Below are 23,874 nucleotides of genomic sequence, written 5' to 3' on the forward strand. Positions count from 1 at the left end.
CCCCCGCCTCTAGCTCGCCCTGCCCCAGCCTCAGCAGCAGCCACCCGCCCGGGGCTCGGGGGAGGAGGGGGACTCCTCCAGTCCCGTCCCGTCCCGCCCCGCCACCGCTTTGGGGGCTTTTGGGGGGGCTCCCCCACTCCAGCCCACCCCCCAGTTTTGGGGGCTCCCCCAGCCTCCCCCAGTTTTGGGGATTTTATTGGGGCTCCCCCAGCCCATCTCTCTTCCAGTTTTGGGGTCTTTTGGGGGGGGTCCCCCAACTTCTCCTACTGCCACAGCTTTGGGGACTTAATGTGCCACGCCCAACCTCCCCCTCTCGTTTCTTTGGGGCCTCACTGGGGCTCCCCCAGCCCAACAGGCACTTTCTGGGCCTTTGAAACCCCCCCCCCAGCAAATGTCCCCCCCCAATTCATTGGCCTGATCCTCCTTGGAACCCACGTGTACGGGGAGTTTGCTGAGAGACCCATCCCAGCCCAGGTGGGAGGCGGTTCAAAGCCCCTCTCAGGCGAGTGCACGTGGCCACTCCGTCCCAGCTGCTGCCTTATGAAAGCAGGACCCAGTTCTCAGCCACCCCTTCCTGTGCTTGGGACAGGCAGGTGCACAGTGTCACTGACCCCAGCTGCTCCAAAGCCATGAACCAACCCCCCGCCCCTGCCCCCAAATCATAAATTTGGCTTAAAAACCATGAGACTTTTTTTTTGCCTTCAGGTCACACGCTGGTCCCACTTTCAAGCTTTTCTCTGCACCCAGAAAGCCTAGCCACTCACTTTTGATTGAAATGACAGCTGAGAGTCTCACATAATCACGTGACTCTGGGTGCTGGGGCTTTAAGAAACACCACAAATATTGCAAGACTCGTAGCCTCCCAGCTGCTCTAACCATCTTGTTTCAAATCTTCTTTGAGTCTCTTCTCTTCTCTTCATCTCTTACTGGCACAAGGAGAGGGAAATAACATCTGTCCTACTGCATTTTCAGAGAGAGGTTGGATAAAAGCTGCTATACAAAATGTTATCAGATTCTATTGTATTATCAAGGCCTGACAAAAACAACCGGTTACAGAGACAGCTAGCGAGGCTGGAGAATGGGATTAAAGATGGGTATTTTATGATCTGGGGCTTCCAGCACAGAAAATCTAGTTTAAAAAAAATTGTAATCAGTCATCAGTAACTTGGTGTTTTACAGAAGATTTACTTATGCAGATTAATCTGAAATCTCTGTTAAATTTTCTGCACTGCTTAGCTCCTTAGCTCCCTGACATCAAACAGGCTTAATAGGACTGAATGAGAACCAGAGGCAGCTCCAACACCCATATCTGATGAACATGAATCGTTACATTTTTGCCTGTGGGTGATAAAGGCAGGATTATGGAAGCAGCACAAAGCAAGAGAATCACCTGGAAGATTAAAGAACCTTTATGTTCTCTGCCTTAAAAACAACAGCTGCAAAGAGAGAAAAAGATTTGTGTCTCGAAAGGAAAAATTGGAAAAGCATAGGGGGTGGAGTGTGTTAGTTTTCTCCCCTGCAAAATTCAGGGTCAGCTATAAAAGACTAAACAAAGTATTTTGCAGGGAACAGTCCTGCACGGGTAGGGGGAGCAGTGGACAACATGACTTTGCTCTTTCCCCCTTCTGAGTCTTTGGTAGTTTTTATTATGATGCCTTTTGCTGAAATCTTCTTCTTGCATGTGACCGGAGAGATACCAGTGCTGTTGCTTAGCAATTGATTTATAGCTCCAGCTTTCTTCTATGTTTTTGAACTGCTTTGGTTTCTCTTTTCTTTGGAATTAGTGAGGGTGAGATTCTGATCTCAGGAACAGGGGAGGAGGTTTTAAATGTTTTACAGATTCACCAAGCGTGCACATGTGTCTGCAAGTTTACAAAACATTTGGAAAAGTTTGCGAGATAAAGAACATAAGAACGGCCATACTGGGTCCGATCAATGGTCCATCTAGCTCAGTGTCCTGTCTCTGACGTTGGCCAGTGCCAGATGCTACAGAGGGAATGAACAGAACAGGACATCCATCCCCTGTCATCCAGTCCCAGCTTCTGGCAGTCAGAGGCTTAGCCAGAGCATGGGGTTACATCTGACCATCTAGGCTAATAGCCACTGATGGACCTGTCCATGAAATTAACTAATTCTTTTTTTGAACCCAGTTTTACTTTTGGCCTTCACAACATCCCCTGGCAATGAGTTCCACAGGTTGACTGTGCGTTGTGTGAAGAAATACTTCCTTATGTTTTTTCTAAACCTCCTGCTTATTAATTTCAGTGGGTGACCTGTGGTTCTAATGTTATGTAAAGGAATAAATCACGCTTCCCTATTAACTTTCTCCACACCATTCATGATTTTATAGACCATTATCTCCCCCCTTAGTAGTCTCTTTTCTAAGCTGAACTGTTCCGGTCTTATTAATCTCTCCTCATACAGAAGCCGTTCCATCCCCCTAATCATTTTTGTTGCCCTTCTCTGTATCTTTTCCAATTCTAATACATCTTTCTGGAGATGGGGTGACCAGAACTGCACACAGTATTCCAGGTATGGGTAGCGTGGGGGGGGGGGCTGTATAAACACCGCACAGGGTACAGGTTCAGATTCATACTACAGTATTATTGTGCAGGCTTCAAGAGGCTGCATCGGGCAGAGCTGGAACAATAAGGAGGCTCTCAGTCAAACCTGAGGTGCACTGGCTGAGCTGTGTGTTGAGGATAGTTGGGTGTGACTGGAAGAAGAGGGTCAGCATTGAGGTGCATTGCCAGAGCTAGGTGAGGGGGGTTCTGGACTAAAAAGACCTGGGTGATGTTACAGATGGAGCGATATTAGCAGATCTGGGTGCAGGGCTGTGAAAGATCAGACTAAAGGTACATTGGCTGGGCTATTAGAAGACCTTGAGGGCTTGTCTACACTTAACATGCTACAGCAGTACCTCTGTCGAGGTTTGGTGAAGACTCTACCGTCGGTGCAGGCTACACCAGGGGTTAAGTCAGTTTAACTGCGTCACTCTGGGCTATGGATTTTTCACACCCCTCAGCGATGGAGTTTGCCAACCTAATTTCCTAGCGTAGACCAGGCCTGAGTCAGACCAACAAAGAAGTTGTGTGATGCACTCAAAGCTGGTTTTGGTCCTTCAAGGAGGAGTGCTCCTCTTCATGTCAAAGTGGATTTCGTAAAGACAACGTCTTCATCCATCGTGTCAGTCGTATGAACGTTTTGCTGGCTGCTGGTCCTAAATGTATTACTGTAGCCACTTGGTGATGTGGAACAACAGTCAATGTCCTCAACCGACCTTCTACTTACTCAAGTTGTTAGCAAAGCCACACCATCAAATACAATTTGAGTACAGGGCCCAATGGAATGAATGTCTGTTGAGATCTACCGGACTAACTTCATATCCCTGCAATATCTGCTGCTCACAAACCGGGAAGAATTAGCAGGGAAGCAAAAGTGGATGGGAACCTGGGAGGCAGTGACCATGAGAGGGTCGAATTCAGGATCCTGACACAAGGAAGAAAGGAGAGCAGCAGAATACGGACCCTGAAAAGCAGACTTTGACTCCCTCAGGGAACTGATGGGCAGGATCCCCTGGGAGAATAACATGACGGGGGAAAGAGTCCAGGAGAGCTGGCTGTATTTTAAAGAATCCTTATTGAGGTTACAGGAACAAACCATCCCGATGTGTAGAAAGAATAGTAAATATGGCAGGTGACCAGCTTGGCTTAACAGTGAAATCCTTGCTGATCTTAAACACAAAAAAGAAGCTTACAAGAAGTGGAAGATTGGACAAATGACCAGGGAGGAGTATAAAAATATTGCTCGGGCATGCAGGGGTGAAATCAGGAAGGCCAAATCACACCTGGAGGTGCAGCTAGCAAGAGCTGTTAAGAATAACAAGAAGGGTTTCTTCAGGTATGTTAGCAACAAGAAGAAAGTCAAGGAAAGTGTGGGCCCCTTAATGAATGAGGGAGGCAACCTAGTGACAGAGGATGTGGAAAAAGCTAATGTACTCAATGCTTTTTTTGCCTCTGTCTTCATGAACAAGGTCAGCTCCCAGACTGCTGCACTGGGCAGCACAGCATGGGGAGGAGGTGACCAGCCCTCTGTGGAGAAAGAAGTGGTTTGGGACTATTTAGAAAAGCTAGATGAGCAGAAGTCCATGGGGCCAGATGCGCTGCATCGGAGAGTGCTAAAGGAGTTGGCGGATGTGATTGCAGAGCCATTGGCCACTATCCTTGAAAACTCATGGCGATCGGGGGAAGTCCCGGACGACTGGAAAAAGGCTAATGTAGTGCCCATCTTTGAAAAAGGGAAGAAAGAGGATCCTGGGAACTACAGGCCAGTCAGCCTCACCTCAGTCCCTGGAAAAATCATGGAGCAGGTCCTCAAGGAATCAATTCTGAAGCATTTAGAGGAGAGGAAAGTGATCAGGAACAGTCAGCATGGATTCACCAAGGGCAAGTTATGCCTGACTAACCTAATTGCCTTCTATGACGAGATAACTGGCTCTGTGGATGAGGGGAAAGCAGTGGACGTGTTATTCCTTCACTTTAGCAAAGGTTTTGACACGGTCTCCCACAGTATTTTTGCCAGCAAGTTAAAGAAGTATGGGCTGGATGAATGGACTATAAGGTGGATAGAAAGCTGGCTAGATTGTCGGGCTCAATGGGTAGTGATCAATGGCTCCCTGTCTAGTTGGCAGCCGGTATCAAGCGGAGTGCCCCAAGGGTCGGTCCTGGGGCCGGTCTTGTTCAATATCTTCATTAATGATCTGGAGGATGATGTGGATTGCACCCTCAGCAAGTTTGCAGATGAAACTAAACTCAGAGGAGAGGTAGATACGCTGGAGGGTAGAGGTAGGATACAGAGGGCCCTAGACAAATTAGAGGATTGGGCCAAAAGAAATCTGATGAGGTTCAACAAGGACAAGTGGAGTCCTGCACTTAGGACAGAAGAATCCCATGTACCACTACAGACTAGGGACCGAATGGCTAGGCAGCAGTTCTGCAGAAAAGGACCTAGGGGTTACAGTGGATGAGAAGCTGGATAGGAGTCAACAGTGTGCCGTTGTTGCCAAGAAGGCTAACAGCATTTTGGGCTGTATAAGTAGGGGCATTGCCAGCAGATCGAGGGACGTGATCGTTCCCCTCTATTCGACATTGGTGAGGCCTCATCTGGAGTACTGTGTCCAGTTTTGGGCTCCACACTACAAGAAGGATGTGGAAAAATTGGAAAGCGTCCAGCGGAGGGCAACAAAAATGATTAGGGGACTGGAACACATGACTTATGAGGAGAGGCTGAGGGAACTGGGATTGTTTAGGCTGCAGAAGAGAAGAACGAGGGGGGATTTGATAGCTGCTTTCAACTACCTGAAAGGGGGTTCCAAAGAGGATGGAGCTCGGCTGTTCTCAGTGGTGGCAGATGACAGAACAAGGAGCAATGGTCTCAAGTTGAAGTGGGGGAGGTTTAGGTTGGAAATTAGGAAACACTATTTCACTAGGAGGGTGGTGAAACACTGGAATGGGTTACCTAGGGAGGTGGTGGAATCTCCTTCCTTTGAGGTTTTTAAGCTCAGGCTTGACAAAGCCCTGGCTGGGATGATTTAGTTGGGGATAGGTCTTGCTTTGAGCAGGGGGTTGGACTAGATGACCCCCTGAGGTCCCTTCCAACCCTGATATTCTATGATTCTACGATCTGGGACCAAGAAACAGGACCACTAGAAGTAGACACCATTACAAGGGACGGGCTTAAGGGAAAGGGCTCAAAACGTGACTGGTATTAAAGAGGTATCTTTTTAAAACTGTAGACAGCATGTCAAATATTGGTGAGAGTTCTCTATCTGATAGGAGACAATATCATCCACTGTGACCTCCCAGGGTTAATGCGGTTTTCTATCACGATGCAGCAGGACTGTTAGAGGAGCCTCATTGGAACCACCGGAGCTATGACAATTCACGCCAGCTGAGGACCTACCCTGGGATATATCTATGGTTCCACAATTTCCAGAACAGCCCAAGGAACAAAACAGGAGACCCGACCAAAGACTTGGTTATGATCAACTGTCCTTGGGCCAGGTTCAATCAGCTTGAATAGTTGCCATGAGTTCGCACAGTGTAACTGAGGTGAGAATCTGGGCCCTGTTTCTGGAGGCTCTGGAGATGCCCAGGGAACACTATCTGACCACTCGGTGAAGACATGGATGGATGGAATGGTACCAGATGACTCCGACATCATACATGTGGTTGTTGCTAAATCATCAGACTGTTCTTCAAAGCTGTCTGATGAAGCAATTTGTGATCCACCCTGGTCGTAAAGATAAGGTTCTCCTTGGACAAACTCCAGTCTATTACGTTTGTGTGCATCCACAAAGATCCTGGAAGCTCATTGGTGATAATCCTCAACTTGCTGCCTGCTGACGGCACGCCTTGCAGATAAGAATGTGATGTCTCACTTTGCATCTCCCTCTGAACTTTGGCCGGACAATTTGCATTCCAAAGACAGGTTGCACTAACCAGAGCCCAAGTGTTCAGATTGTCAACCCAAACAGCTGTAAAGATATGGCTCTACACACAAGGGCCACATTTACAAACCTTAGAAAGGGTCTTCCTGAACCGCCCTTTAACAGATGAAGAAGTTATGTTGCGTATCCAGAAAACAAGTTCTGCATTTGGTCGTCAGCAGAACGGGTGTGCAAGTAGGGTGAGATCTGCTTTTGTACAAACAGGGCTCCTTTCTGTGTGCTGCGGAGACGTGATCTTGCTACCAGAGCCCTATCAGAGAGCTCAGTGGTGTTTACATGAGACATCTTCATTGACTCCTGGGCATAAAGTGTCAAGGTAAAATAGCCAGCAATGCTGTATTGAAGCACAAGAGTCTAACAACACCTTTGTATTAGAGAAGCACAGAGAGGCCCCAGACGAGATCGAGTCTCCATTGTGCTGGGTGCTGTACAAACACAATAAGAGACAGCCTCTGCCTTGAAGAGCTGAGCCTCTACATTGACAAGACAGGATTTTCATCCTTGTTTTACAGCTGGGAAACTGAGGCAGTGAAATCGCTGGGGGTTGGGAGCCTAAATGCCTTTGACAATCCAGGCCAAAGAGGGTAAGTGATTTGTCCCAGGCCATATGGGAGGTTTGCAGCAACGCTGGGGGCTGCACACAGAGCTGCTGAGTCTGAGTTGAGGGCTTTAACCACAAGGCCAGCCTTCCAGTCTGCTAAGAGGTAGCTGAGAGAGATGAATGCTGGTTTGGGATTGCCTTTGGATGTTTAGATGGGGAACTCTTTGGGAGCAGGGACTGTCTAGCACTATGTGTACGTACAGCACCCAGCACGATGGGGCCCAATCTCTGGCAGCATTGGCACAGAGCCATGCCGGATACAGGGGCCCAGATCCGCACCTCACTCCCATTGATTTCACGGGCGTCAGGTGCCTAAACACCTTCGAGGATGTGGGCTGCAGAGACTCCCTTGTTGCATGTCACATTCCTAGGGCCAGCACAACTCCGCATTCCCTCCCACGCTGCTCCGTGGGTGGACGCTTCCCGATACCCCATACGCACATACCCAGCTATCCAAATCACCCTGCCAAAGCACAGACTGAGAACACCCAGCGTGGGAGAGTCTGTTGTTAGCACAGTCAGTAGACAGGAACCGGCTAGCTCAAGATTTGTCCTCGCCTTGGTTCTTTTCTTGCAGCAGGACCATAGGGGCTGAGTTAACTTCTCCATGATGACCACCTCCCACGTGTTTTTGAACCAAGGACCTGTACTAAGGTATATAAACCCTCATGCTTCAAGCTCTGCTAAGTGATGGGGGTTAGGTTGATACTTCAGGGAGGAAACGAATCACACAGGGCCTGTCTGTATAAGGATATTGACCGGGATAGCAAAAGGACTTTAAATTCACACCCTACCTGATTTGGGCATAACTTCCCATGCAAACAAGTCCGAAGTGATAGGAGTTAGGAAGAAACTTCCCCTGCAGGCAGGTCATTAGATTTGTACTTCCCCTGACGCATCTGGTGCTACTCAGAGACAGAACAGTGGAGTAGATGGATCATGGCTTTGCTAAGATGTGGTCTTGTCTTCTGGCCCCCCCGGAACCAGCTGATGCTTTTGCTACTGGAGAAAGGCTACATCTCTGTCCCTAGGAAGTGGCTGTTGTGCTGTGGTGGGCAAGATGCCAGCCTGCAGCCCTCTTGGCTTCTCTTCCTGGCTCTGCTGTTAAATCGATGGCTGAGTCACCGAGGATAAATATTTCAGAAATGGCCCTGGATTGCGGGTGCTGAACGTGAGACACCCAGGGCCTGATTTTCAGAGATGCTGAGCCCTCCCCCTGCCCCAACAACTCCAGCTGAAGTCAGTGGGAGTTGCAGGGGCTCGGTGCCACTAAGAAGCTACCCAGGGTGTCATGTTGGGTGCCTAAAAACACAGATATTCCAAATAAGTATCCCATAATTTGACTACTGTGGCATAAGTGGCTGGGCCAAAGTCACATATCAAGCCAATGGCCGAGCTAAGAATAGAACCCAGGTCTTCTGTGCCTCAGTTTCCCCACCTTTGTACAGTTCTTGGAGATGTATGGGTGGAAAGATCTTAGAGCTAAGCATTTTAGGGCAGATCCTCAACTGGGGTAAATTTCCTCTTGTGCTCTAGCTCTCCTGGGCTGGCTGGTGGTTCTGGAGTGACACTCTAGTTCACAACTGCTTTTCCCTAGGTTGTTTCCTCACCCCTGTTGTTTTCATTTGTTGTTCGTTTGCTGCTCCATGGTCGGCTAAAGGCAGATGTTGCTGAGCTTGCCCCATGCATGCTTTGCTTGTTGCTTTAATGTCCCAGGAGCAGGCAGCCTGGCAGTCTCATTTGGAGCCAGGGCTGGGAACAACTCGGAGTGGAGCTCAGGTTCAACCTCTTCCTAAACTAACTCCTGCTGGAGCGCTTTCGGATTCCCCCTGAAAACTGGTGCCACCTAGTATACAGAGCTCTGCCCCGCTGCTAAAAAACAACCCCCCACAAAAGTAGTTAGCAGAGCAGGGCAGATTCTAGGGGTGGGCGAGGGCAGGACAGGGTGTTATCGTTAGACCAAATGGAATACAGGGCCTTTTCCTGGTTTTGCTTCAGGGGAGCTGAGTTTGCAGCCCTCATGCTTCACTTGGGCGGGATCCACGTGGGGGTGGAAGGGGAACAGAGCAGTGCCAGCTATGCGTTGACTTCCAAGAGACAGCTTGGTCGGTACACCTTGGAAAGCAGCCGCCCACATCACTGCCTAGCACATGCTGCAGGTGGGAACGTACGGGCTGTAACTTCTTAACCCATGTGCCTTGGTGGGTCGGTGGCTTCCGGGATTGAACTGGATCTTAAACTGCCTGAGCTAAAAGAAAAGGAGGACTTGTGGCACCTTAGAGACTAACACATTTATTTGAGCATCAGCTTTCGTGAGCTACAGCTCACTTCATCGGATGCATTCAGTGGAAAATACAGTGGGGAGATTTAAATACACAGAGAACATGAAACAATGGGTGTTACCATACACACTCTAACGAGAATGGATGAAGTGAGCTGTAGCTCACGAAAGCTTATGCTCAAATAAATTGGTTAGTCTCTAAGGTGCTACAAGTCCCCCTTTTCTTTTTGCAGATACAGACTAACACGCTGCTACTCTGAAACCTGTCATTATGCAAGGCACTGAATTTAGCCGTATGGAGTGGAAATCTATCAACTTCATGAAAAAACTCGTACAGATACAGACAGACATCATCTTCCTTTCCAAATGCAAACAGATGGACATCATACCAAAAGGACTGAAGGTAAAAAATCCATTCTCGTTACAGTGTGTATGGTAACACCCATTGTTTCATGTTCTCTGTGTATATCAATCTCCCCACTGTATTTTCCACTGAATGCATCCGATGAAGTGAGCTGTAGCTCACAAAAGCTTATGCTCAAATAAATTTGTTAGTCTCTAAGGTGCCACAAGTCCTCCTTTTCTTTTTGCCTGAGCTAAGAGACCCACTGCCAGTGTTTTCCCCAGGAACTGAAATGAGAGCGGTGTTGACCACCGGGGGCGGGGAATTCAGAGGGAAGGTTCACCCCAGGCTCATCAGCCTCCCTTTGTGCCCCAGCCATGACACTAAGGGGGTGTGAAGTACCTGACATCAGCTCTGTAATAATTCATGCTGGAGGCTGACCTGGTATTGGGGATATTTTCTGTTTGAATAGAGGGGTCTAGGCATGGCAGTAATATTAATCCCAGTTGAATAGAGGCCTGTAAGGAAAACAAGCATGAAGGACACAGAGTGGCTCAAGATAAGTCCTGCAGGCCTGTCTGCCCAGCTGGGGAAGGAGTGACCCCACCCCAGAGTCTAGTTCAGGCTATTAGGGCTTCAGCTTTATTTCTTGCATGTAAAACTGGTAACACAAGTTCCACCTTTCAGGCCTTCCCCCGACCTACCAGAGCTCTCTCCCCACCTGACCCCCTCTGGCTTTGATAATCCCCTATCCCTAGCCGAGCAGCCTCAGCTGGGAGGTAACTGATCCATCACAGGTGAGGCTCAGCCCAGGTCCCCTTCAAGGGCCAGCCAGCCTGTGGCAAGCCACTTTGCGGCTCCCCCTCCAGGTTGGGAAGAGAGAGACAACGCCTGCAGTAGATGCTGTGAAGAGTCTGTCTCTGGGTTCCATCCAGCTTGCAGAACTGGTTTTAATGGGCAGAGCCAAGGCCTGGGACCCACTCGATCAAAAGGCTGGAGCAGTTTGGAAAGGAACACGCTCTCTCGGAGGGGGAGTTGGTCAGGTCTTGACACACAGGACCTGCTGGGGTGTCTGAACGTGAGGGTTGCCAGCAGGGGATGGGAAGCTTCTCGGTAAGACAGAGGTGTGTAGAATCAGCAGACTGTTGTTTTAAAATTCTTTTCCTCTAAATGCTTTGTTCCGAGGGTTAAAACCAACGACACTCCGGTTTCCAGAAGGCTGTCTGCTCCTGTTCGTCCCGAACGGAAAACCAGCAGCGGCCAAACCCAGACTGGACCTGCTGGGTCAGAACAGTCAGTCCCCAGGGTGCCGTAGCCCAGTCTGAGAATGGAGAAGTAAAGGCATGATGATACCTGATGCGGTGCTCTCAGAGAACAGAGAGAGGCCAGAGCTGCAGCTAGTCCTGCCGTCATGGCAGGCTGCACAGGGGCAAAAGCAGTGGGGCCTGGGCACTCCCCCTGGGCATCCCCCTGCACCAGTTGGTATGGCAGTAGCTCCATCCCCCTAGTGCCCTCGGGAGTTAACTTGGAATCCTGCCCGGCTGCTAGGGCAGAGATGGGCAAGGGGCAGCAGCTTGGATCTTCACCCGCCCTGATCTCCGCTGAAATGGGGCTTTTAAACGACAGACCTTCTGTCGGTGCTCAGCGATGGGGGGCCGTGGAGGTACCGAGATAGATACGGATGAATGCAGGTCTGTGCTGAGGTGTCCGAGATGGGAGGCTGCACCCCTCCCCTAGGCTGGCCCTGCCAGGGGCTGGCTCGGCTGCCGGCGCAGGCTGGAGCCGCTTTAGGGGCGGCTCGAACTCGCACTCCGCTGCGGCAGCACCTGTGGGGCTGTCCCCGCCCTGCCGAATCGAAGGGCTGCCGGAGGGTCCCCAGAATGCCCCCTGTGTCGAGGAGCCTCCCCTGGGGGGTCCTGGTGCCTCTTTGAATGATCCCCAGCCTGGCAGGTGGGAAGGGACCCGGGCTGCTCCCTGCCCCCTTCCAGCCCGTGGTGTGCGGTTTCTACGCTCCCACCCGAGATCAGAGGCTGGCAGCCATGTGGGTAGGTAGCACAGCTCGCTTGGCACTCCCCGGAGTCCCCTCCAGGCAGCCCCTTTTCAACAAGGCGTCCTTGGGCTGCTCTTTCTCCCCTGGCCAGGGTGGCTTCTGCAGCAGGAAGCAGATTACCAGGGACAAACAAAGGTGATTTTGTTTAGGACGGGGATGGGCACCTCTGACTGAGATGCTTCTTAGTGCAGCTGTCTGCCAGCAGCATTTCATGGGCATGTCAGCTGCTGCTCCAGCCTTTCTCTCCTCTGCCCTTGTCCTTCCTTCAGCATTTACGAGAGCACACAAGTTTCTGAAAACATGTAAAAAATGGAAATGGATCAATCCATTCACAAAAATCAAATAAAAGCCCCCTCAGCTGCACCTGTGCAGTGCTTGGTAAATGTGAATGGGGGACGGGCATTGATGGCTCCCCACTGCCTTTCTGCTCCCTTCTCCTCCATCTTGGAGCTGCTGGGAGACACATCAGTTCCTGGCACAAATTAGAGCAGTCTTGGGGCTGCTCTAACTTGCACCAGGAGATAATGGTTCCTAAGGAGCTATTCGGCTAGCCAGGATTGCCACAGTGTATCGTGCTACACCCTTGTCCTGACCACTCCTAGAACATGCCCTGTGCCAGCTGAGGATTGTCCTACACTAGGGAATCCGCAGCAGCTGCCAAAGGGGACTTAAGAAGGACTGAGTTTGGCTGTCTGGGTGGAGTGTCGCTGTCCAGAGGCAGAATAACTAGCTCTGGCCCTGATCCTGCTCTCACATGAATGCAGGTGAAAGGAGAAGTGGGCCTTCTCTTTCCAGGCAGGAAAAGCGAAAGGGACAGAAACGAAAAGATGGGGTTAAAGGGACTGGAAAATGATCCCAAGCGAAAAAGGAGCTCAAAGAACGTGGCAGTCCTTTACTCCATATGGCGATGGACCATCCACTGTGCTAACCAGTGGCAAAGAACCACAACCCAGATTCAGATCCTAAGTCCCCGGGACACCCTCTGGGATTAGTGTCGCCTGGGCAGCAGATCCGGCCTGCTGCAGTGGGAACGCCAGCAGCCAGTGCCCGGTCCATCTGGGTAAGTGAAAGTGTCCCCCTCCCCAGTCTTAGTGGTTCTGACTGGTTCCTGAGCTTGTAACTCCACGGGGACCTGTAGGTGTTTGTTCCCCGTGATCCTTGCCAGCAGTGCGGGTGGCTTTTGGTGTGGCCACCTGCCTCACTAGCTAAAGACCTGAACCATGCCTCTGCCCTGTATCCTCCCGCCTCAGCAAAAACCGGCCTGGCTCTTTACATTGCACTGTCCCCTAGCTATAAAGCACCATGATATGTCCTGGTAGCTTTGCAGCAGTTCCAGAGCATGCTCTCTCCTGCTCCTCTCCCCTCATTGTGGTGACTGCCCCTGTAGAAGACCCCTCAAGACAGCAGCCCTGGGTCCTGCTCACACCACTAGGGGAGTGGTCTGCTGGAGCTTCCAGAGGGAACAGCGAGGTGCTCCATTCCCTTGTCTGCTGTGCTGGATTTGAGAACGGACTTGATCAGTCGGCAGAATCCTGGCCAGGCCGGAGACTTCTCTTGCTGTGTGAGCTCCCTGAATATTAGCAGAGTCCTGGTGATTCCCTAGACAGCAGGTTCTAGCAAGTGAGGGTCTTTCTCTAGTTCAGCAAACAGAATACATTTGTCCCACCTGGCATCCATAGTGTTGCTGACGTGGCTGCTGATCATGCTCCCCTGACAGTGCAAGGATCGGGGTGGGGGTGTTCTCTGGTCCCCAGACCCGCTTTGGTGCAGGGCCTGGCACTGCCAAGCAAGGTGGCACCAACACCATGGAAGTAAAGCGATTAGAAGTGGTACAGTCTTGATTCATCATGAAATTCCCCCTGAGAGTTTATATGATCAATAGTGTAGTGCCCAGGGCTTCTTCAGGCTGCTGGTCTGATCCCTGAATTCTGGACTTAAGGAGATTGGGTGTGGGGTGTTCAAACTTGGGATTTAGATCTTGATCCAGTTTTGATGTAGACTATTTATAGTCCTGACGCCCCCAGCAAAAGGCCAGGATGGCCAGAAGTGTAGCAAAGCTGAGGCAAACTAGACTTTAAATGCAATGCTCTTGCATGTGCGAGCTGCCTAATTAAAACTCCGACGTTACTGGAAAGGAGACGTTAAATGCCTAATTGCTAATTACTGAGTCCAGAGATTAAAGTCATAACAGATGGTTAACAGTGCGATTAGTGACACTTGTATTCGGATCCTGGCTTGAAAACAAAACAAAGGAGTTTAAAGAGAGAACTCTAAGGGGATGGCTCCTGTGTCATTGAAGACAGTGGCAAAATCCCCATAGACTGCAATGGGACTAGGAGCAGACCCTGTGTTCACAGTCTGTATTCAAGATTTGCTAGTTAGATACTGGTCAGTTTGGGTTCATAACATCCCCCAGATCTTGGTCCTCTCCTGTCCTCTAAGGATCCGTATTTCAGAGTGTGCACAGAGCAGGTACTTCAGATATTCTGCATCTTTCTCAGAACATCCAATCCCACCTTCCTCACTGCTCAGGATTTGGCCCTTTGGCTTCTTGACAAGACTAGACCAAATTCAGCCCTGGTGTAAAGCAGCGCATCTCTCAGTGCAGTCAATGGGAGTCGTTCTTCTGTACCAGCTCACGCTGACAAAAGTACAAGGCGCGTAGGGATCAGTCATTGGAGCGTTGGTGGCAGGAGCATGCTTGGCTGAGGACACCTTCCATGCAGGACACACGTTTCGTGTGTTGGCATCATCCATACGTGATCCTTGCACATTGCACAGATACGTGGGCAGGACTGGACATGACCCATTATCTGTAACACAATCACAACAGTGTTATTTGTAAAGCATTTTCTCTGGCCCGTGCCCCATCTCCCACCCCAGCAAGGTGCTCAGGAAGTGCTGTAGGAATTCAAAGATTATATAGAAAATGAAAAATAAGCACACTGGCCCCGTTAAAGAAGCGGCCCAAACATGACTCCACCGGCAAATGCTCTGGGAAATAAATGGGTTTTCAGTAGAACTGGTTGGAAAATGCAGGGGATTTATGGATTTTTTTTTTTTTTTAAATTTGAATACTAGCAAATTTCAGCTGAAAACTGAAACACTTTGATTTGGCAATTCTGTCACAGTGCCTCATACTGCCATTTTCCTGTATAGGCTGGGCTCCCTGGTTAGACTACATCACCCATGATGCACCACGGTGTCCCCTCTGGGAGAGCATGAGTGATGCATCATGTGAGTCACTGGGTGGGTGCATCATGGGAGATGTAGTCTGGCTGGGTATCCCACCCCATAGAGGAGAATGGCAGCATGAGGCACTCTGAACTACAACTCCCCTGGGCACAGTGGCACCATTTCCAAAAGGAAATATTTTGGTTTTCAGGCATTTTTTTTTCTAAATTAAAAATCTAATTTTTCCATGGAAGGCAGACACTTTTCATACGCACACACACACAAAACCATTTAACCGAAATCCCAATTTTCTGTCCAAAACCAGTTTAGGCAGAAATTTTTCAACCAGACTGGTTTCCAAAAGCGGTTTAAAGCCAGGAGGCTTGGATGGGCTGCATGTCAAGGGGAAGTGATTCCACTCACTGTTATCTACCGGTTTGGAAGATGCTCAGTGGGGAACAATACTTCAGCCGCAGAGGGTGACATGTAAGTGACATGTGCGTACATGGGTGTGCCTGAGTTCAGGGAAGTCTAAGCTATTGTAAGGTGCACACTGAAGGGCAACGAGAGAGGGACATAGCAAGAACCCCAGCCAACGGGGTAAGGGTGAAATCATGGATTCCTCCCTGTTGTGTCTTTGCTCTTTAGACACCATTCAGAACATGAGGAAACCACAGCAGGGTTCCAAATAACCATGTTTCCGAACTTTCAACAAACATACAAGGCCTAGCTACATAGAGCCCTGCTGCTGGGGTGGCTTCCTCAACAGAACACAGTGAGCGCCACGAGAGGACTCACGCGCCACTTAAAGGGATACTACCCAGTTCCTATACACTCCACTTGCACCTTTTTCTGGCCCCTTTGCGCTTGAGTGAAACAGGTTTAGACTCCTGCCCATTCTCCTAATTCCGCAAGTTGGCCCTCGATTATTATTTAAGGAGAAAAAGCGGAAGTGTAGCGTGCAGTGGAATGGAGGTGGATGGGGAAAGGGTGTAACACTTCAATGCACACGCCGAATATGCCTGACTTGGTGCAGCCAAATGAAAACCAGTCACCCAAGGAATTCGACTGCCCCCTGCTTAGTAGCCAGGGGGGATGAAGCGTAGCGCAGAACTATGGGCAGAAGAGGAGAATCACCATTGGTGTCAAGTCACCATTGTGCCCTCCTGATGCTGGGCTGTTCAGGAGGCTGTAGGGCCCCCCCGTGTAACTTCAGGCTTGTCTACACTGGAAACGCGACAGCGATGCAGTGTTCAGCGTAGCCGCTCCCTACAGAGACAAGAGCAGTTCTGCCATTGGCATAGGTAATCCAACTCCCCGAGAGGCGGTAAATAGGCCGATGGAAGAAGTCTAGCACCGTCTACGCCAGGGGCGAGGTCGGCTTAACTGCATTGCTCAGGCGTGCAGGTTTTAAATATGCATGAACCTAACTCTTTAGTGTAAACTCTTTAGTGTAGACCAGGCCTTAGACAGCTCAGAAGGCAGCAGCCTCCCTAGGCTGCTGTATGGGCCGCAGTGCTGCCCAGAATCTCCTCCGGGCTGTGCAGTGTAGCCATATCCTCCTCATGCCTCTGTAGCCCCCATCCTCACCCCTGGCACAACCATTGTGGCAGAGCTTACAAGGGGCTCCTTGGAGGACAACCTGTCTTCCACAGTTCCTGCACCAGGAGAATCCTCCCCCAGCTGGAACGCAGGAGTTTAGGGCTCCTTCACGCCTGCTCTGTCCCTTTTACCCGGTGTAAATGGGCTGGACTCCGAGGAGTGCAAGGCTGTCAGCTGGCAATCCTGCATATGCTGTGCCCACTAACCAAGGGGTCATCAGACTCTGCGACCCCTTCCCTGCTGGTGCATCACAGCCGCTGGCCATCCCGAGGGATCTGGCCGACGTGCATGTAGCTAGCAGAACGGTTAGCGCAGACTACCAGTGGAGGCATTTTGTAGGAGAAGAAAAAATACAAATAGAAATGCCTTCAGTATGTGGTCTCCCCTCCTCCAAGATGCTAAATCAGCCTCCACTTTTCATCAGCAGAGCTAGAACCCAACATAAGAGGGTATCTCTTGCCTGCCTGCCTGAAACCCGAGTCATTCCCCACCCCACCATGTCTCTTTAAACATGTCCCTTTCCCCCTCTTTCTCTCTTTCTTCTTCTTTCCCTCTTGAGAAAACCCACCCCAGGACGTGATCCTGTAAATGCAGGGCTGTTTCCACACCATAGCGCTTTAAGTCAACTTCACATCCAACAGCAGCAACTTCCATTCCCGAAAGGTGAACGCGACGACAGATTGGAGCTCGTTGGTTGCCGGGTGAAACATTTTTTCCCTCTTCCTACTTTTTTCCCCTTTCATTTGCAAAAAAAAATTCTCCCCAAAGTTTCCTTCCTTTCCTCCTGGTTTCCTGGTGCCGGGGGGGGGGGGAGGCAGGGAGTGACTTCTGTATTTATTTATTTTTATTCCTTTCGTTAACTAGCCAGCTCTTTTCTTTATTTCAAAAGAAGAGATTTATTTGTGGGATTTTATAGAACCATCACTGCACTGGAAAGAAAATACCAAGCAGGTACGTGATTTTTATGGCACTCCCTTTTTATGTTTATCAGTGTGATCATTACCCATCCATAGCACTTGGGCAGGGAAATGGAGCTGGAAAGAGTTTACTTTTTAATGAGCGTGTTTAAATAGTTTAGAGAGGAGACATGGCTACGAAGAGAGATGGATCCAACCCTAGAACAATGAAAGACAGGCTCATTTCTCTATCCAATGCATTTCCAATTCACGCCGAAGGCAGGATTTTTAAATGAGCTGTTTTAAAGCACCATTTGTTTGATATCAGATTTATGAATTTGTGGAACGACAGTGTAGGGACTTTCTATGCCCTGTGCGATATCAATGTTGCTTTGCATGTAGGTTACTCCAGATGCCCTGTCCAGTATTTCGGTGAGGGCATAGGTTGTGAGCAATATATCAACTCTGGGTGTAGAATACATGCCAGTTTTTTAAAGATGGTTCTATAACACATTGGGCTCAGAAAGCCTCCTGGATGGAAAGGGTGCTTGTTGCAGGGTTGTGATAACCAGTACTGGATTAAAGCTAATTTTCGATCAATGGGGATTCATGAAGGGGTTTCCCCTGGGGTTTAAAGAAAAGTGGTTGTAATCCTGAATCGGGGGCTGAGAGCTGAAGAGGCTGGTGCCGGAGGAGGATTGGGAGCCGGGATCCATTAAGTGAATTGCTGCCGGGCACTTGACACACACAAGCAACACAGTACAGGCTGGGTGTTGCCACTGCAGTCTGGTAAGCGGAGGGTGGCATTTTAATAGTTAAAACCGGCTGGTGCCCCTGCCAGGGGCTGTCCATCGCTCTCCGGCTCTTTCACAAAAGTCACCGATGATGATCATTCGTAGCGAAGGCGATTAGGAAAGACTGCTCCACCTCCCCCGTCTGACTGCATTAAAGCAGACGGGGAAGGGCAGATGGCACTGGGAGCTGTGCTTGTTGAGGGAAGGCTGGGATGGTTTCCTTTCAGCCTGGCCACACGTCCTCCCTTGGTAGGGAACAGGTATGTGCCGCTGGCCCAGGAGAGCCTCATCTGCCCTCTTTCAGCCAGTCTAGGCTTGAGGGCGGGGCGGGCCGGGCAGGACAAAAGGCGCCATTATTCGGAATGGAGCCTTGGCACATTAGGGATGAATGGAGTATTGAAAAACACACCAGTGGGGACAAGATTATTTTTCATCCCTTCATAACGGAGCCGTTTGTCTGCTGGCGGGTCCCCGCTGCGAGCTCGGCGAGCAGCATACGAGCAAGGAGAGCGCAGGACGTCGGGAATTCTCCACGGCGGCACACCCCGTACGTTACAGCGCTCGCTCCGTTTTCTATAGATCCGCATGACGGCGCTTGCTCCGTCGTGCCGCTCGGTCTAAAGCGCTCGCTCTGTTGTCTGTAGGTCTCCAGGGTCTTTAGTTCTACAGTGCAAACGCAGCGCCTGTCTGGGAGGTCGCCTATGACCCACATAAACCAGGCTTTGGTTGTATCACGTCGGGGCGTCTTTCCAAGGCAGCGAATGGAATTCAGGTTTGGGTGGGTGTTTCTGAATCGATCTTTAACTTGTAAGGAGCAAAGTCGGGTTGGAAGCTCGGTTGCTCATTTGAAGCTTTTCTGAACCCCTCTTCACTCCATCGGGTTCGTGATTTCACCCAGTTTGGTTTCCTGGGGAGATGTTTGGGGCTGGTCACTTCTGGCTGGGTCACAAGCCCTCACTGGATAGGCCTGTCTTGCGGTATTTCTGGGCTGCTCTTCCGGCCCCTCCAAGCCAGGAAGCATGGAAATGGGAAGGAAGGTTTGAGCGTGAGTTGTGAGTGAAGAGTCAGGTTGATTGATACTGTATCCAGGTGGGCTCACTTTTCCCCATTGTTACCTCACACTTTTCATGGGGGCTTGTCCCCTTCCGAGAAGTGGTCTTTGATGGCCCAAATAGGATGGTCTTTGACATCTAAAGGCATGTGGCCCCAGCAGCCATGATCTTTGCTGATGGCTTCGATGTAATAAAATGGTGGGTAGGGGACTAGTCTGGGCGTTGGGAGACCCAGGTTCAAGTCCTTGCTATGACACAGACTCCTGGTGTGACCTTGGGTAAGTCACTTAGCCTCTTTGAGCCTCTTCTCCCCAGGTGTGCAATGGGGATAATAACAGTGCCCTGCCGTGCGGGGATGGTGTGTGGAGAAATACATTAAAGATGGTGCTCAGGTATTACAGTGATGCGGCAACATAAGTGCCTTAGATGGATGGCACTCCACTGAAAGTCAGTGAATTGGGCCTTGTGCCTCATAAAGCAAGATAAGATCAGTACACTGTAAGCATGGTGTAGATTAGAGCCCATCATGGGGAGGGAGGCCGGGCCTCAGGGAGCCCCTTCCAAATCTTTGGGCCAGGAGAATAAAGTGGGAGCTGTGAGTCTCTCTGGGGAGGCAGCTTGTGTGAAGATGGTCCTCAAGCCGAATGCCAGTCGCCACTGCAGTTGTGTTTGACAAGGAGACAAGCATGTTGGTCTTGCGGGGGGAGTTCAGACGTCTCCCAGCCAAACGCGTCAGAGTTCAGGCTGTGTCCTCACCTTTCCGGGTTATCTCCATGGGCCGCCACTGGCAGGGGAAAGCTGCATATTGTAGCCGTGTGCTGAGGTGTGGCAGGTTACACGGTGCATGGCATCTGGGAGCCTGTGCGAGAGGAGGTCAGAGGGCCCAAATGGCTGTAGATGGGGGAATGTGTTAATGTCTGCTCTCAAGGGGAGCAGGTACCCAATCCAAGACTTTCCATGCAGGGCCCAGTGAATTCGTCCACTGATGCCCTCTGAAAATGTAGAGGCAGGGCTTATATACCCACCAAACTCTGCCTGCAGGGTACAAAGCGGGCACTGTCCTGCAACACGGGCAAACTCAGGAGATTCAAACTTATGAGCATGCCTCGGCTTTTGACATTGTTACTGAAAGCTCCTTAGATGTTGGTCCAGCTTGGGCATCTATATCTGTATGTTCCTTTCCACGTCAAGAGCCTGACGGTAAAGGGGGAGTTCTTTGCAAAACAGGGTGTTCTCGGTCAGAGTCCCCTTTATCCAGCTGCACTTCATGTCCACGTTTCTGAGGGGGTGGCTGCAGATTTCCCCTGCTCTAGCTTCACTAAGTGGCAAATCTGACCCGATCTCCGCAGCTGTGAAAGCTCCTGGAGTGGATGCAATGGACCTGGGGTGGTGGCCTGGGCTTCACGTGGGCTGTATGAGCCCACCCGGGACCCTGGCTAGATACTCGCGTTGTTGAAACCACACCACTGCATCTACACTGCTGTTTTGAGCTGTGCTAGTCTGGGTAGGCCTACCTGTGTTGCAATCGCACCTCCGACTGCACTGTAGCCGCACCCTAAGAGGGGAAGGTGGGGGAAAGACCCCCATAACAACAGGCACTGCAGTAGAGGCCACAGATTGGTGTGGGAGGGGATAGCTCAACCTCCCCACCCCCGCCACCTCTCAGCCCTCAGAACGTTCGCGGACAAGGCTGAGCTGGGAGGGGTTGCAAGCACTTTGGAAGGCAGTATTAAAACGGCCTTGACAAATTGGCGAATTGGACATCAACAGGCTGAAATTCAGCAAAGACAAGTGCAAAGTGCTACACCGAGGAAGGAAAACTCAAACTCAGAACGGGGACTAACTGGCTAGGCGGTAATCCTGCTGGAAAGGGTCTGGGGGTGCTAGCGAATCCCACAAATGAATAGGCGCCAGCAATGTGAAGCAGTGGTGAAAGAGGGAATGATTCTGGGGGGGTATGAACAGGAGTTTTGTAGGTAAGACACAGGAGGTAATTGTCCCGCCCTGCCTGGTGCTGGATGAGAGCTCGGCGAGAGAATCGTGTCCAGTTTTGGGTGCCGCACTTTAAGCCAGATGTGGACAAATTGAAGAGAATTCAGAGGAGAGCAATAAACATAAGGGAAGGGTTAATAAACCTGGCCAATGAGGAAAGACTGACAGAACGAAGCATTTTTAGTCTTGAGAAAAGGAGACTGAGGGGGATGCTTATGACGGTCTTCACACACGTTACTTGCTGTTCTGAAGAGGACGGCGATCAATTGTTCTCCATGTCCACTGAAGGGAGGACAAGATGCAATGGGCTTAATCTGTACCAAGGGAGATTGAAGGTAGATATTAGGAAGAACTTAATCACTCTCAGGGTAGTTACGCTCTGGCAAAGGCTTCCAAGGAGGATGGGGGAATCCCCATCCTAGGAGGTTTCTAAGGACAGGTTCGACAAACACCCGTCAGGGATGATGTCCTCAGAATTGGGAAGTGGGGGGGGGGGGGTGTGGACTGGATGATCCCCTGAAGGTCCCTTCCAGTCCCATATTCCCATAATTCAATGACCTCCCCAGCACACAGCCCACAGACCTAGGGAATTTGCCTGTACAATCCACTGTTGAGTGCCCTCCCAGAGGCTGAATGCTGTGGGCTTTGATTCTCTCATGCAAGCACAACTGTATTGACGTCAGTCAGTTACTGCCTTAAGGCCTGACCCATAGTCCACTGGAGTCAATGGAAAGACTCCCATTGACTTCAGTGGGGTCTGGGTCAGGCCCATATGCTGGTGGGAGCGAGAGCCAAGCTGGGCCTAGAAGGTAGAAGGGCCAAGGAGGTGGAATGTCAGGGACGCATAGAAATGCAGGGCTGGAAGGGACCATGAGAGGTCAGCTAGTCCGGCCCTGTGCTGAGGCAGGACCCCTGGATACCTGTAAGTATCTGAGGATTCCCTGGCCAGTTATTTTATTGAGTGGAGTGTGCACAAAAAAATGACCGATGCTGGCCCAGGTCAGCCTGCCCTGTGGAAGAACCCATGGAAGAGGGCTGGGGTGAAGAGATCTCTGAAAGGACCCCCCCTACACATACCCCAAGCATGCTGTCCTGATGCTCCCCATAGAAAAGGCTGTAGGGCCCAACCCCAGGCCTGGGAATTGGAGAGGCCTGGGCCACCAGCACAGGAGCACCTCGCAAGGTGCTCCTCTGGAGTCCTGTTGCTGGGATAGCTGGCTCCAGGCTGTGGATGCTCCATACGGGGGGTGGGGTGGGGAACCTGGGGCTGGATTACCTTTTTTGACTAATTTCCATGGGGCCAGGAGAGTCAAGGTGGATCCCCCTGATGTGGTTCACCCAGAACTTCCTATAGCCACCCTGGGGCATATCCCACCCACTCCCCAGCCCGGTCACTGGATCACACAGAGACCCGGGGAATGCGCTGCCCAGATAGCTGAGCCCACATTCAACTAGATCTACATGGGGGAGGAGATCCCTCCGTGCACAGATCGCTGGGGGACAGTCTGGGCCGTCCATGCTGTAGGACGCACTAGCTGACATTTGGCTACATCTCATGCAGTCGCCATTCCGCCTTGGGTATGCTAGTCCTATGCCAGGAGCCCAGCAGCGTCCAGGCTGCTCAGTACTTGGATGGGAGATTCCCAAGAGAAACGCAAGGGGCTGCAGGAGAAAGGTTGGTGATAACAGAACCAACGTCCCAGCACGGGGTGGGCCGCTGTCTTTCCGGTGAGATGTAAGGTCCCACCCACATATGGTCATAAAAAATTTCATTGGCGCATCTCGGCCACAGCAAGGGAGTGAGGGAAACTTCACTGGAGGCTGTTACGTTCGGCCTGCTCAGATTCCCCCTGCAGTGTCACCTGGGTACAGTATTCCTCACTTCCTCTCCTAAGCTGTTCTTCTTTGCTGTTCAACAGCTGCCGGGTTCCACCCCAGAGGTGACTGCATTTCAGAGCTAGGCAAAATGATTCCTGTATGTAGGTTTTGTGTCCTGCAGGATATAAAGTTCTGTATAAATGTAAGATTATTATTATTTTATTGGTCCGTTTCCTGGCCTTGCACAACAGGTCCTGGACCATGACGGCGGCTCCCAGGCACGACAGAAATAGTAACAATGAATAATCACGAATGCTTGTCTCTGAACTTTCCAGGTGTGGCTTCGCATCTGCTTCCGTGAGAGGCAACCGGACGACCATCCAGCTGACAAGTGCAAAGCAGCAATGAGAATTGGTCCCCGCCCAGCTACCGAGCACAGAGTGTGGAGGCCGGGCCTCTGGGTATTCCCTGCCTTCCTGCTTCCAGCAGCACTGCTCCTCTTCCTCGGCCCGAGCGGTGAGCTCTTTCGTTGCACGGGGTGCAGCCAGGGTGAGAACTTTTTCCACAGTTAGGGAGCTGATCCCAGGACAGGGCACTTCCAGGATCAGCTGGATCGAGGTAAATCTCTCCCTCCACATGGGGAACCTCTAGCCACCAGCGCTGTGTCCGGTACAGGTGCGCCGGCTGATTGGTCGGTCCCCCGCATGGGTGTGCGGAGCTCCTTGGGAGCAGCAAAAATGAAGGCTGGTTCCAAACCATGCAC

The 23,874-nt window shown here is 50.8% G+C and overlaps 1 protein-coding gene across 1 annotated transcript in view; it reads left to right on the plus strand.

Moving 5' to 3' along the window:
• Positions 1 to 23,874, plus strand: part of SSC4D (scavenger receptor cysteine rich family member with 4 domains) — a 62,978-nt gene that overhangs the window by 2,372 nt on the left and 36,732 nt on the right. The window contains exons 3-4 of the mRNA XM_075120915.1: positions 18,662 to 18,796; positions 23,447 to 23,627. Of these exons, the coding sequence (XP_074977016.1) occupies positions 18,662 to 18,796; positions 23,447 to 23,627 (316 nt within the window). The remainder of the gene's footprint in view (positions 1 to 18,661; positions 18,797 to 23,446; positions 23,628 to 23,874) is intronic.

The sequence above is a fragment of the Caretta caretta genome, chromosome 17 (assembly GCF_965140235.1).
Source record: "Caretta caretta isolate rCarCar2 chromosome 17, rCarCar1.hap1, whole genome shotgun sequence".
NCBI classification, from domain to species: domain Eukaryota; kingdom Metazoa; phylum Chordata; order Testudines; family Cheloniidae; genus Caretta; species Caretta caretta.